This window comes from Microcebus murinus, chromosome 15 (assembly GCF_040939455.1).
Source record: "Microcebus murinus isolate Inina chromosome 15, M.murinus_Inina_mat1.0, whole genome shotgun sequence".
NCBI lineage: Eukaryota > Metazoa > Chordata > Mammalia > Primates > Cheirogaleidae > Microcebus > Microcebus murinus.
Window position 1 is genome coordinate 70,120,425 of NC_134118.1, and position 11,291 is coordinate 70,131,715.

Consider the following 11,291-nt stretch of genomic DNA (forward strand, 5'->3'; position numbering starts at 1 on the left):
AAAATGTGGGTCTTGGACTTCTAAGGAGGGCCACTTCTCAGTGGTTGCTAAAAGCTCTGAGAGAGTATGATGAAACTTGCTCAGGAGTGCTAAAAAAAAAGTTGGAGAGTGGAGCCAACTGCCACTGCCAGGTGAAGCTTTGTTGCTGTGGCGACACACGGATATGAACAGCAAGCAAAGGACAAACAGCAAGTCCCTTCTCCGTGCCTCTGGCTTGCTGGTCTCTCTCTAGTGCCCCCTATTGGCAGAATTTACCACACAACCAGCAAAGGAAAAGTCACACGGCAGTTTCAATTCCAGCACCCACAGAGTAGAGTATAGAAGGATGTATTTGTAAAGGAAGTGTATTTGCTTGACAATTGGCACATTTATTACAGAAAAAAGTTCTCACTCCTTAGCAAGACTGTTCAAAAGTAAGCCCCTATCTATAGCCCTAATCTACCTGTCTAGCAATTATAACCCCGGCCCCCCAATCTTTGGCTAGTCCTCATGCTAATGTCTAAATACTTCCTCTAACACTAATGGGTTATTTGTTATTTCATAAAACTGATTTCAAAACTCATATATTGATGCCTTTGCACAATTAGTCATTCTGAGTGAAACTGCTCCCTCTTCATCCAATAGATTGCCCTTATTATCTTAGAAACAATAATTTATACTTACTGAACACATTGTACAGCACACTGTTTTAGACTCTTGACATATTTATTTCATCCTCACAACTCCCTGAGGCTTATCCTATTTATTTCCATATTTTACAAATAAAAAGTTATATAACTTGTCCAAAGTTACATAGCTAATAAAAGGTAGAACCAGCCCTTCAAAACCAGTCTTAACCAATCTAAAATACTGCTTTATAAGATCCAAATCAAAGGTCACCTCATCAGAGAGGACTTCCTAGACTATGCCAGGCTAAAATATTTGCTTCCTCTCTGGTGCTAACATATTTTTATCATGGCAGAGCTTTTCAATGTATGTAATCTTTTCACTCATATTTATATCTCAGTATCTCTTATAGTCTACAGTACACAGCTGTCCAACAGACCTTCCTGCAGTGATGGAAAAGCACGGTATTTGTGCTGTCCAGTATGGCAGCCACTAGTCACATATGGCTGTTGAGCAGCTTAAATATAATCAGTGCTGCTGAATTTGTTTTATTTTAATTAAACTTACTAAAGTTTAAATAGCCACATGTGGCTACTGGCTATCATATTTGATAGTAAAGATCTAGTTCCTCAAAAAAGTTCATAGACTTAATAAATCATTCATTAAAAACTTTCTTAGGCAAAGAGAAAACACTTGTATAGCTTCCTTTTTGTTTTTTAACCATATAGAGAGCATATTGGTTTACTTTATTAATGAACATATATATGAATTCAACAAAATATTATATAGCACTACTATCAATATCCATCCCATACTTTTGTCTTGCATAGCATATACCCACTTTCCACCTTAAGCAATTTTTTTGCTGTAAAAATTATAAATGATTTTAATAATTTTGCTTGTGTGAATATTTAATTAATAATTGCCTATCCCCATTCTGCAGTTGTTTTCATTAGTTTCCTTGCATTGTTCACGGATAAATCCATTGCCTAGCAAACAGGAGGGAATCAATTTTTGTTGGATTGATGAAGGAATTAGGCATACTAAGGCATCTTGATAAAGTTTGAAAATCTAACCTACAAATTGTTTTCAGATATTATGTAATTTTATGAACGCTTACTGTTAATGTAGTCATTAAGGAAACAGGTATGTTAAATTTTGTAGCCAAATATTCATTTCAATTTCAAAAATATTTTTTCCCCTGTCTCTTCCAATTCCCAAACAAAGACTGTCCCTGTCCTAGGGAGGCTTCTCACTCTACTCCTCGAAACACTCGACTGAAGACAGGCCATTGGCTGCGCAGAGACCACAATATTTAAAATACAAAACTTATGAACAAGGAAACAGAAGAAAACAGTAAGAAGCCCAAATTGGTTAAGAGTGAGGTCAATAAAACTGAGGTTGAAAGCTCCACCCAGGATTGAAGCACTCCGGACAGCGCTCAACGCCTTCGCTGCGCGAACTTCCGGTGCCTCCCCCGGAGCTGCGCACCCCAGAACCGCCCAGGGCGCCTGCGCCAAGGCTGAGGCCCCGCCCACCCGCTCTAAGGCCCCGCCTGCCCTCTGCTGTTGCCATAGAAACACAGAAACCGCCATGGCTGCCGCCGGCCAGGGAAGGCAGTATTTGACACAGCCGGCGGCAGCCCTAGTCAAGTCATCGTCACCTTCGCCACAGCCAGCAGCTCGCATCCGAGGGAAGCCTAAGAAGTGTCTGGTCTATCCGCACCCCGCGAAGAGCTCCCACCTGTCTCGCTGCGTTCTGCGCTGGCTCCAGAGTCTGGATCTCAGCTTCTTCCCCAAGAACATCCACAGGTGCTTGAGCCGGCCCAGGCCCCTAGGAGCCCGCACCGGGGGTCCGCGCCCGCCTCCTTTCTGCCACCTGTCCTGGCTTAGGTGTCTGATCTAGACCCTCCACCAACTCACCACACGCACATACACGTGAAAACACCTCTTAGGGAGTGAGGTTTTGAAAAACTACGATGAAGCAGTTTATTAATTTATTTAATCAATCGTTAAATTGCAAACTTAAGCTAAGACAGGATGCTTTGGGGACTGCACAAATATTAAAATAAGCAAGGCTTTTGTTCTTCTGGGACATTGGGCATTAATATTAGTGAGGATCAGTTTACCCTTAGTTAGAGATGGCATCTAGTTTGAGGATTATGAGGGATTTTAAATAGTTGCCTTAAGTGTAGCCACCCTGAATGTAATTGGCAGTTAATGTTGGCTCTGGGAATGCCAACTAAATTCTATAAAAATTAAGGCGATGAATCTTTTGCAGGAAAAATTCTTGTTTAAGGTAGTCCCTCCTTTACCAAGAACACCAAGCCCCGCAGAGAGTGCCTGAAACCACTGAATCCAATTGCCATTAGTTGGAACACACTTCTGTTCATGTCTTTCACCCACAAATGTAATGCTTTTTCCATCTTAATCAAGCACTTATCATGCACTGTACCTGTAACTTTTGCTGTTTGAGATGTGACGGCAAAACTAGCACGGATTTTTCTTCTTCGTAACTTGAGAGATATATTCATTTTTTAATCACACATTTTAGCAACCTCAGCATACAATTTCCCCCCCTTTCCTTATTGAGAACTTTCACCTTTTCACTTAAAGAAAGCACCATACAACTTATCTTTGGCACATCAGGATTGCCAGCATCACAAGTTTTCTGCTTTGGGGCTGTTATGAATTGAAATAAGGGTTCCTTGAACACAAGCACTGAGATACCATGACAGTGGATCTGATGACCAAAAAGGATACTAAGTGACTAATGGGTGAGCAGTGTTTATAGCGGAATAGATAGACAAAGGGAAGATTCACTTACCGGGTGGGACAGATTAGGCGTGTGGGATTTCCTCACACTATTCAAAATGCCACACAATTTAAAAATTATGAATTATTTCTTGAATTTTCCATTTAATATTTTCAGACTATGGTTGGCTGAAGGTTACTGAAACTGCAGAAAGCGACACTGTGGATAAGCAGTGACTACTAACTTCAGTATTTGGTATTTCTTACAAAGATGCATCTAAAAGTTTAATGTGCATATGAATCACTTGGATATCTTGTTAAAATGCATATTCACGGAAACTAATAGTTTGAGTTCATAAAAAGAACACCCAAGCCTTTGACGTGTATATAATCTTAGCAAACTGCTATTCCATAGTAGGTTGTTCTCAGAGCAATGATCCAATAAAACTAGTATTACAAGATACATTGCCAGCATGGAATATTAGATTGGTGTTAATTAATTATAAACAATACAAACTGCATAATTAACTACACTTTATATTATTTCCTTATTGTTACGGATCAGGGATTTTTCAAATGGCTTCCTGATTGCAGAAATATTCAGTATATATTATCCCTGGGAACTTAAATTATCCTCCTTTGAAAACGGAACTTCATTAAAAGTCAAATTAGATAACTGGGCACAGTTGGAGAAGGTAAATTAGCAATAATTTATACTTTTAACTGTTAAAAAGTTTGTTTTAAAAAGGTGTACTTCTAATTTCTTGGATCTGTGTGTATGTGTGTGTGATTATGTGCTAGGATCCATTGCTACTGAGTTGGCAGTTTGTTCTGTATATCACAAAGTTTAGTAATATCCAATTGTTTATGTCATGAGTCATCTATGAAACAGCATATTCATTTTAATTAGCATGGAATTTAATGATTTGTTTTCTTGCTGAATATTATCTTTTAATAATTAATGTGTTAAACAAAGAAAATTAGTTGAGAGACAAAAGGGAGATTAAAGCAAATACATAATAATTGGAGATTTTTATAAAACTTCTTATGATGAAAATATTTTTTCTACTATTAAAGTTCCTGGAAAGAAAAAAAATTAAATTACCTAAAGAACTAATCCATGGAACAATTCATTGTAAAGCCGGAGTACCTGAAATACTGATACAAGAGGTTTATACTTTACTAACACATCGAGAGTAAGTTATTTAAAATTTCCTAGTACAATTTAATGTGAAACTTTTGATAATATAAATATCATCACTAAAATGTGGCTTGTAAACAGTATGTTGTTTCTTATTTCCAGGATTAAAAGTGTCCAGGATGACTTGGTGAATTTCACAGACTATAGTTACCAGATGCGGTTACCCCTGGTTCCCAGGTCTACAGCTTCAAAGTCAATTAAAGATAACATTAGGTTGACAGAATTACTAAGCAATCCCAACACGCTCAACAATGAACTTAAGATAGAGTTCCTCTTCCTTTTACACATGTTGCAAAGAAAAATAAGTAGAAAATTGAATCCAAGTAAGTTTTCCTTGGAAACGGCTGAGTTCTTCCAGGCTCTATGAGGCTGTTGTTGAGCACATACGAAAGAAAAGCCTGCACTGGTTCATTTCTGCTTTCTCCTGTTACTGGTTTAAAGAGAAAAAACCTTCTCTAATGCTAGCAGTGGAGTGATTTATTATCATTGGAGTGGTTTATGTTATAATTCATTCTTTTTGATGAAGGCATAGTTTAACAGTGTATAGACTCCTTTTTTAAGAAAAATGTTTTAAGTATCTATTCATGTAAAACATTTGTGGGAAATAAGAAGTTCACGTATCAACTCAAGTAACGAAAGGTTTTAAAAGTTAATCAGGATATACATTTTTTGGAAAAGCCTGGATTACCACGATTCACTGTAAACGCTGTCCAGAGTATGGTCAGTGTTATCCTTTCCGTAGGAGCCTTATTGGTATGTAGATGGTAGGGCAGATTGGGGCAAGCCACAGCAACTTTCCAGAGGTATCACTAAAATCATTCTCTAAGTATCCAAAGCATTTGCCATCAGACTCCCATTATGGAAAGGAGGCAGATAGAGGATCAGTCATTAGGATTTCTCTCCCTTTTGAACTCCATTTTCTGAAGAAAAAAAAAACCATTTTCTCTCTGGTCTCTGGAGGGAGAGGAAAGCACCAACTTTAAAACCGCCTTACAATTGTGATATAGGTATTTTGGGTTTTGTCTTCTCTTACTCTGTTCATTCTTCCATCTTGCATATTTCTTGTTTTTCTTCCTTTTATCATCTCTGGCTCATGAATTTGTGAGTAATGAAAGAATTCAGGTTAATACTTTCATAGAATTGTATATTCAAATTTTTATGTTTTTAAATATTAAAATTTTGCTGTGAAATTTATTACACATGCAAGTATATAATGTATATGTACAATTTTTAAAAAGTAATAATGAAAAAATGATTATATATCCTTATGCAGTTTAAGAAATGGAACATTGTCAATACCTTTACCTTCCCTTGTGTGTCCTTCTCTAATTGCATTCTCCACACTCCCCTCCCAGGATAACTACTGTCCTGCTTCTTTTGTTATAATTTCCTTGATTAAAAAAATGGTTTTAGGGAAGCATACTATTTATATGTTATTCTTCTTTTTATTTATACACATTTTAAAACTTTAGTTAATTTCATCAAACTTTGCAGTAGGCAGAATGGGCCCCTTCGTTATCCATGATCTAATCCCCGAAACCTATGAATATTTTATGTTACAAGGCATAGGAAGCTTTGCAGATGTAATTAAAGTTATGAACCTTAAGACAGAGAGTATATGCTCCATTATTCAGGTGGACCCAATCTAATTACATGGGGACACCTCACTTAAGTTCTTTTGTTGTCCAGCATTTTAGTTACTTTAAGTCTGTCAACTTACTTTTTAACACCACAAATCACACATCATTATTTTTATTCTTCTGTATAAAAGTTCATCTTTACACAAAGCTAACCTGTATCTGTTGTCTGCTTTTGAACACACCTTCTCTTTCACCACAGATTACTATGGCCCTTCCAATTCTTGAATAACACTCTATCTCCAATATTAATTCTTGAGACTACTGATTTTTAAGGGTTTCCTATTTGTTGCCAAAGTAATTAATGGCAATAATTATAGTTCTGCCACAGTTACTGACCAGAGTTGTATTTAGCGTTAAGGGAGCATGGCTGATGAGTAGAAATTTCCTTAGGTACTTCTTCAGGCCTCAGAGAAAGACGAGCTGCAGAGGAGGAAGAGATCTTTAGAAGCACAAGGAAATTGCCCAAGTACTGTAGTTTATAGGAGTAGTTCAAAAAGAAATATGGAAATGGAAATATGGAAACAATTTTAAATCACAATATTTTTAAAAATTTTTCCTTTCATTTTCTCCTATCATCAGTCCTGGCCTACACAACTTTTAATAGTATAAAAATGTTTGCACAATGGAATGGGTGCTGTATGATTTTATTTATATGAAATATAAAAATAGGTAAAACCAACCTATAATGAAAGAAGTCAGGATAGCCTTTGCCTTTTAGGATACTGTCTGGAAGAGACAAGTGGGAGTTTTTGGGGTACTGGTAATATATCATTTTTGATCTGAGTGATGTTATTCCAGGTGTATTCACTCTAATAATTCATTGAAGTGAATTACATTTATAATTTGTTCACCTTTTTTGTACATGTTATCACTGAATAAAAACTAATTACAGGAACATCTAAATATTGCCATTAAAGTAACTATTTTGTGCATCAAAGATACTGTGAACAATGTAGAGAGGGGTTATTAACCTACGTATTCACACCACTCCAAGGAACATGATAAAGCAGATACTTAAATAATTTGATTAATTTTTAAATGATGGTATCTTATTTTGACAATGGTCATTTGACTTTTTTTGAGAAATAACTTTTGTGTTTATATTTTTAGAATGGTTTGATGTCAAACCAACAGTGGGAGAAACTACTCTTAATCATCTTCCTGCCCAATCCTCTGGTCAAAGGTTTAAATTAAAGGAAAAAGTTGCCCCTGTTTTACGTAAGTTCTTGTTTTAACTTTTTGCCTCTTAAAATAGATTTTTTTCCTTTGTTCCATCAAAGTTTTAGAATTAGTTAAAATGTTGGTCTAGGCTGACATTCAGCCTTAAATTTTACATAGAATTGGTATGTGGCTGGGCTATGGTTTTGTTTATATGTTTCACATGCTCACTTTTTATTTTGAAATAATTTTTAAACTTACATTGAAATTGAAAAAATAGTGCAGAATTCTCTTGCATTGTCATCCAGCTTTCTACAATGACAGCACAGAACACAAAAATAGTTATGTACCATTATTGTTGTGTGTCAGTATCAAAAACCAGAAAAATTGATATTGATACAGTACCATTTATTAAGCTACAGACTTTATTCTGATTCACCAGGTTTTACATGCAGTCTTTTTTCTGGTATATAATTCTATAAAATTTTATCACATGAATAGGTTTGTATAACCACCACTACAATCAGTATACAGAATTATTCCATCACCCTAAAGACATTCCCTGTACACACCTTCCCCACCTATGACCCCTGGAAACCACTGGTTGTCTATGATTTTTGCATTTTGAGAATGTTACATAAGAGGAATTATACTTGCATAAAATTTGACTCTTTTCACTAAACATAATGCCCTTGAGATTTATTCAAGTTGTTGTATGTTATCAATAGTCCATTCCTTTTTACTGATGAATAGTATTCCGTTGTATGGATGTGTACCACAGTGTGTGTGTGTGTGTGTGTGTGTGTGTGTGTATATATTTCATATATATATATATATATATATATATATATATATATATATATATGAAAACAGAAGGCAATGCAGCAAATAATTTTGAGGACCTATTTAGGACACACTTCTACTAAACATTATTTGTTATTTATCTGAAATTCAAATTTAACTAGATGTTCCATATTTTATCTGGCAACCCTACCACAAAGCCTAAAATATTTACCATCAGGCCCTTTACAGAAAATGTTTGTGGATCTTTGCTATAGGGCATGTTTCCTAAAATGTTAAGAGGGATTTCACTAGGGGTAAAAGTTGCTTGTTTACATAAAACCTGGGGAGATCAATGTCAACAGATTCCTTTTTTGAAAACTTATGACCTCTTAGAACCTTTAAAATGCTAATATGCATTGTAAATATTAAAGAGGAGAGATAAAGAATAAGGTGTTCTCCAAATTCTCTTTGATCACACATCACTATTTAATTTAGCTTTTGCTCTAATGGCCTTATAGAACTTAGTGTTCCTCAGAGCACACTTTTTAATATCCAGACATCAGGCCGGCTTATCAAAACTCCTTTAACTCATCATACACTTGGGGCATAGTGGTTAGAATGATGGAATCCAACAGAAGTGAATACCAATGTTTCAATGAAAAAAAAATGTATGCATAGTTTCACCTTTAGATTCTGGGAATACAACCTCTCCTTCAACCTGCCTCAACCTTCTTCTGTTCCTGATATTTGCAGTAAAAGTTCCAGCAGGGTGGGAGCTGAAGCCAGGGCAGTAGGGTGAACATAGGAGGAGGGGGTCATGATGGGAGTAGGGCTATGGCAAGGAGGGTGAAGGGAGGTTCTTCATTTGTTCATTCTTTCTTTTTTCACTTGCTTGTCTCTTTCTCCCTATGGCTAACTGGATCTGCCTGGGGGTGGGCAAGGGCATTGCCATCTGCTTTGGGACCTGCAATGAAAGAAAGGTAGGAGGGAGTAGTAATGTGTCACAGCATGGCTTCTTTCCTGTGGAAGGAACAGATGCAAATAGGCCATATGTAAACAACGAAGCCTACTGACATTTGAACGGCTCAAGAGTATTTCTCATTTCTGTTATCTTTTTGGAAAATTTTCAAGTTCACATATGAGTTTTTTAGAAAAGGCATATTTGTCATTACCTTAAATCAGGATTCCAAGTAAAATGGACTTTTGCTTTTATAATTTTACTAGTGTATAAACAGCTATAAATAACTCTTTCCATTTCATTCTCTCAATGCTCTTTTTTATGATTCTCTTTCACGCTGGTGATCTTTATCTCTCCTTGGAAAAGGAGGTGGGTTTATGGAAACCTTCCCTAGACAGGGCAAATCACAATGGGAAGGTGAACATACTTTTTTTGTTTGTTTGTTTGTTTTTTACTTCTCTCAATCCTGTTCCAGATATGTACTTGTATTCTCTTAGTCTAGGTACACAGGAAATTAATGAATGCTGTGGATTTGACATTGGTAATTACATGGGTGAGAACTATTTTAAGGATTAAATCATTTTTTCTAAATTCACTAAAGGTGTTCCATTTCCGTTGTTTCTGATAAAAGGGTAGAGTGAATAGTTAAGATCAGCTACCGTAATTTAAAAGTTACTAGGAGGAGAGGCAAGAACACTAGACTGTAGGAACTTAATTCTATTTTCCAATCTAAGATTGAACATAACAGCACTGAAATCACAGACTGTTCATCTGTAAATCTTATAATTATCAAACAGGGTCACCAAAATTAATTTTAAGGTAGGTTATCTTTGCTTTTTTTTTTTTTAACACTGAAGTTCTTCTAATTGTTTATCAAAATCTAGTATCTAGCAAAATTATGGGCCAATGGGATAGAGATTTCTTAGTTGTTACTGGCCCCCTGTATTAGAACTGAGTGACCTAAAGAGTCTGGGTGGCCAGCTTGAATGCCTCGGTATAATCAGAGTTCCATAAACTGAATTATGAATCATGGACATTTGTCAAATCTAAATCAAAAATTGTGCCACTGTTGCCTCAGCTGCTTTTTGAAGCAATATCTAAAAATAGTTGAGTCATATTCAGTATCAGATGAACCAAAATAAGCCCTGGATATTTTTAGACACTGCTGATGACTTCTGGAGGTGGGTGACATTCAGATGTTTTTTTTATCTATGACTACGATATGCATGATTTAAATATTCTTGTTTAGCAGACAGATTAACCTGTGCTCAGCCTGCTGCCAATCATTCTGCATATATTTGATATATTAGAAACACTGATGGTTGTGTAAATATCTAAAAACTATTAATTGATTTTAATTTTGTTTATTTAAATATTTCAGAAAATACAAGTCACCGTAGCAGTTCCCATCGAGAAATTTATGTGAACCAAGCTGGAAAACCTTGTGATTGTTTTGAAACCTGCCAAAGACATGGAAAATAAAACTTGAAAAGCACCTGTGTCAAATGGCTTTGAGGAATTGATACCACCATCTCTTGCCATACTAAAGAGATATTATCACCTAGTCTGGGATGTACTTCAATAATAAATAAATTGAAGTGGTGTCTTATCCATAATTGGGCTAAGAACATTTCTTTTCAATTCAATTCAATAACCATTTAGTAAAAACCAGTACCAGGTACTGTGGAAAATATAAAATCAAATAAGTACAGAATGAGCAAAAATAATTTTAAAGGTACAGTTAAACATAATTCACCATGGTAACAGTTCTTTCTCATAAATTATATAGGAATGATGAATCTAATTTGTAATATGTTTTCCTCATTAGGGCTACTACTTTGCCTGCTATTATATATTTATATATAATATTCATTAATAAAAATTCATTTTGAATTATTAAATATTGGCCCATAGAAAATCTTATTCATCATCTCTATGACCCTTAATTTAAACCACTTAAACAAACAGGTACCTTTCCTATTGATAAGGAGTTGTGGGGAAGGAAAATCATGCTTTTCTTAGAATTTGGCTCCGGTGTTTAGCAATCCATTTAGTTCAATTTAAAAATTCCTACTGGATGCCGCTATGTTTCATATTTTTATTGAAGGGAAACAAAAGCAGATTGATATTCCGAAAAACTAATTATTTTTCATATATTCTTGGTAATTTTATATTCATATGTGGAAAACTTA

At 35.5% G+C, this 11,291-nt stretch overlaps 1 protein-coding gene across 1 annotated transcript; it reads left to right on the forward strand.

The window, feature by feature from the left end:
- The first annotated feature begins 2,189 nt into the window (after positions 1–2,189).
- Positions 2,190–10,715, forward strand: SPATA4 (spermatogenesis associated 4). Its single transcript, XM_012770719.3, has 6 exons — positions 2,190–2,417; positions 3,925–4,054; positions 4,437–4,555; positions 4,663–4,883; positions 7,311–7,418; positions 10,481–10,715. Exons 1-6 carry the CDS (start codon positions 2,200–2,202, stop codon positions 10,579–10,581), a joined length of 897 nt encoding a protein of 298 aa, XP_012626173.2. The 5' UTR covers positions 2,190–2,199; the 3' UTR covers positions 10,582–10,715.
- The last annotated feature ends 576 nt before the right edge of the window (positions 10,716–11,291 follow it).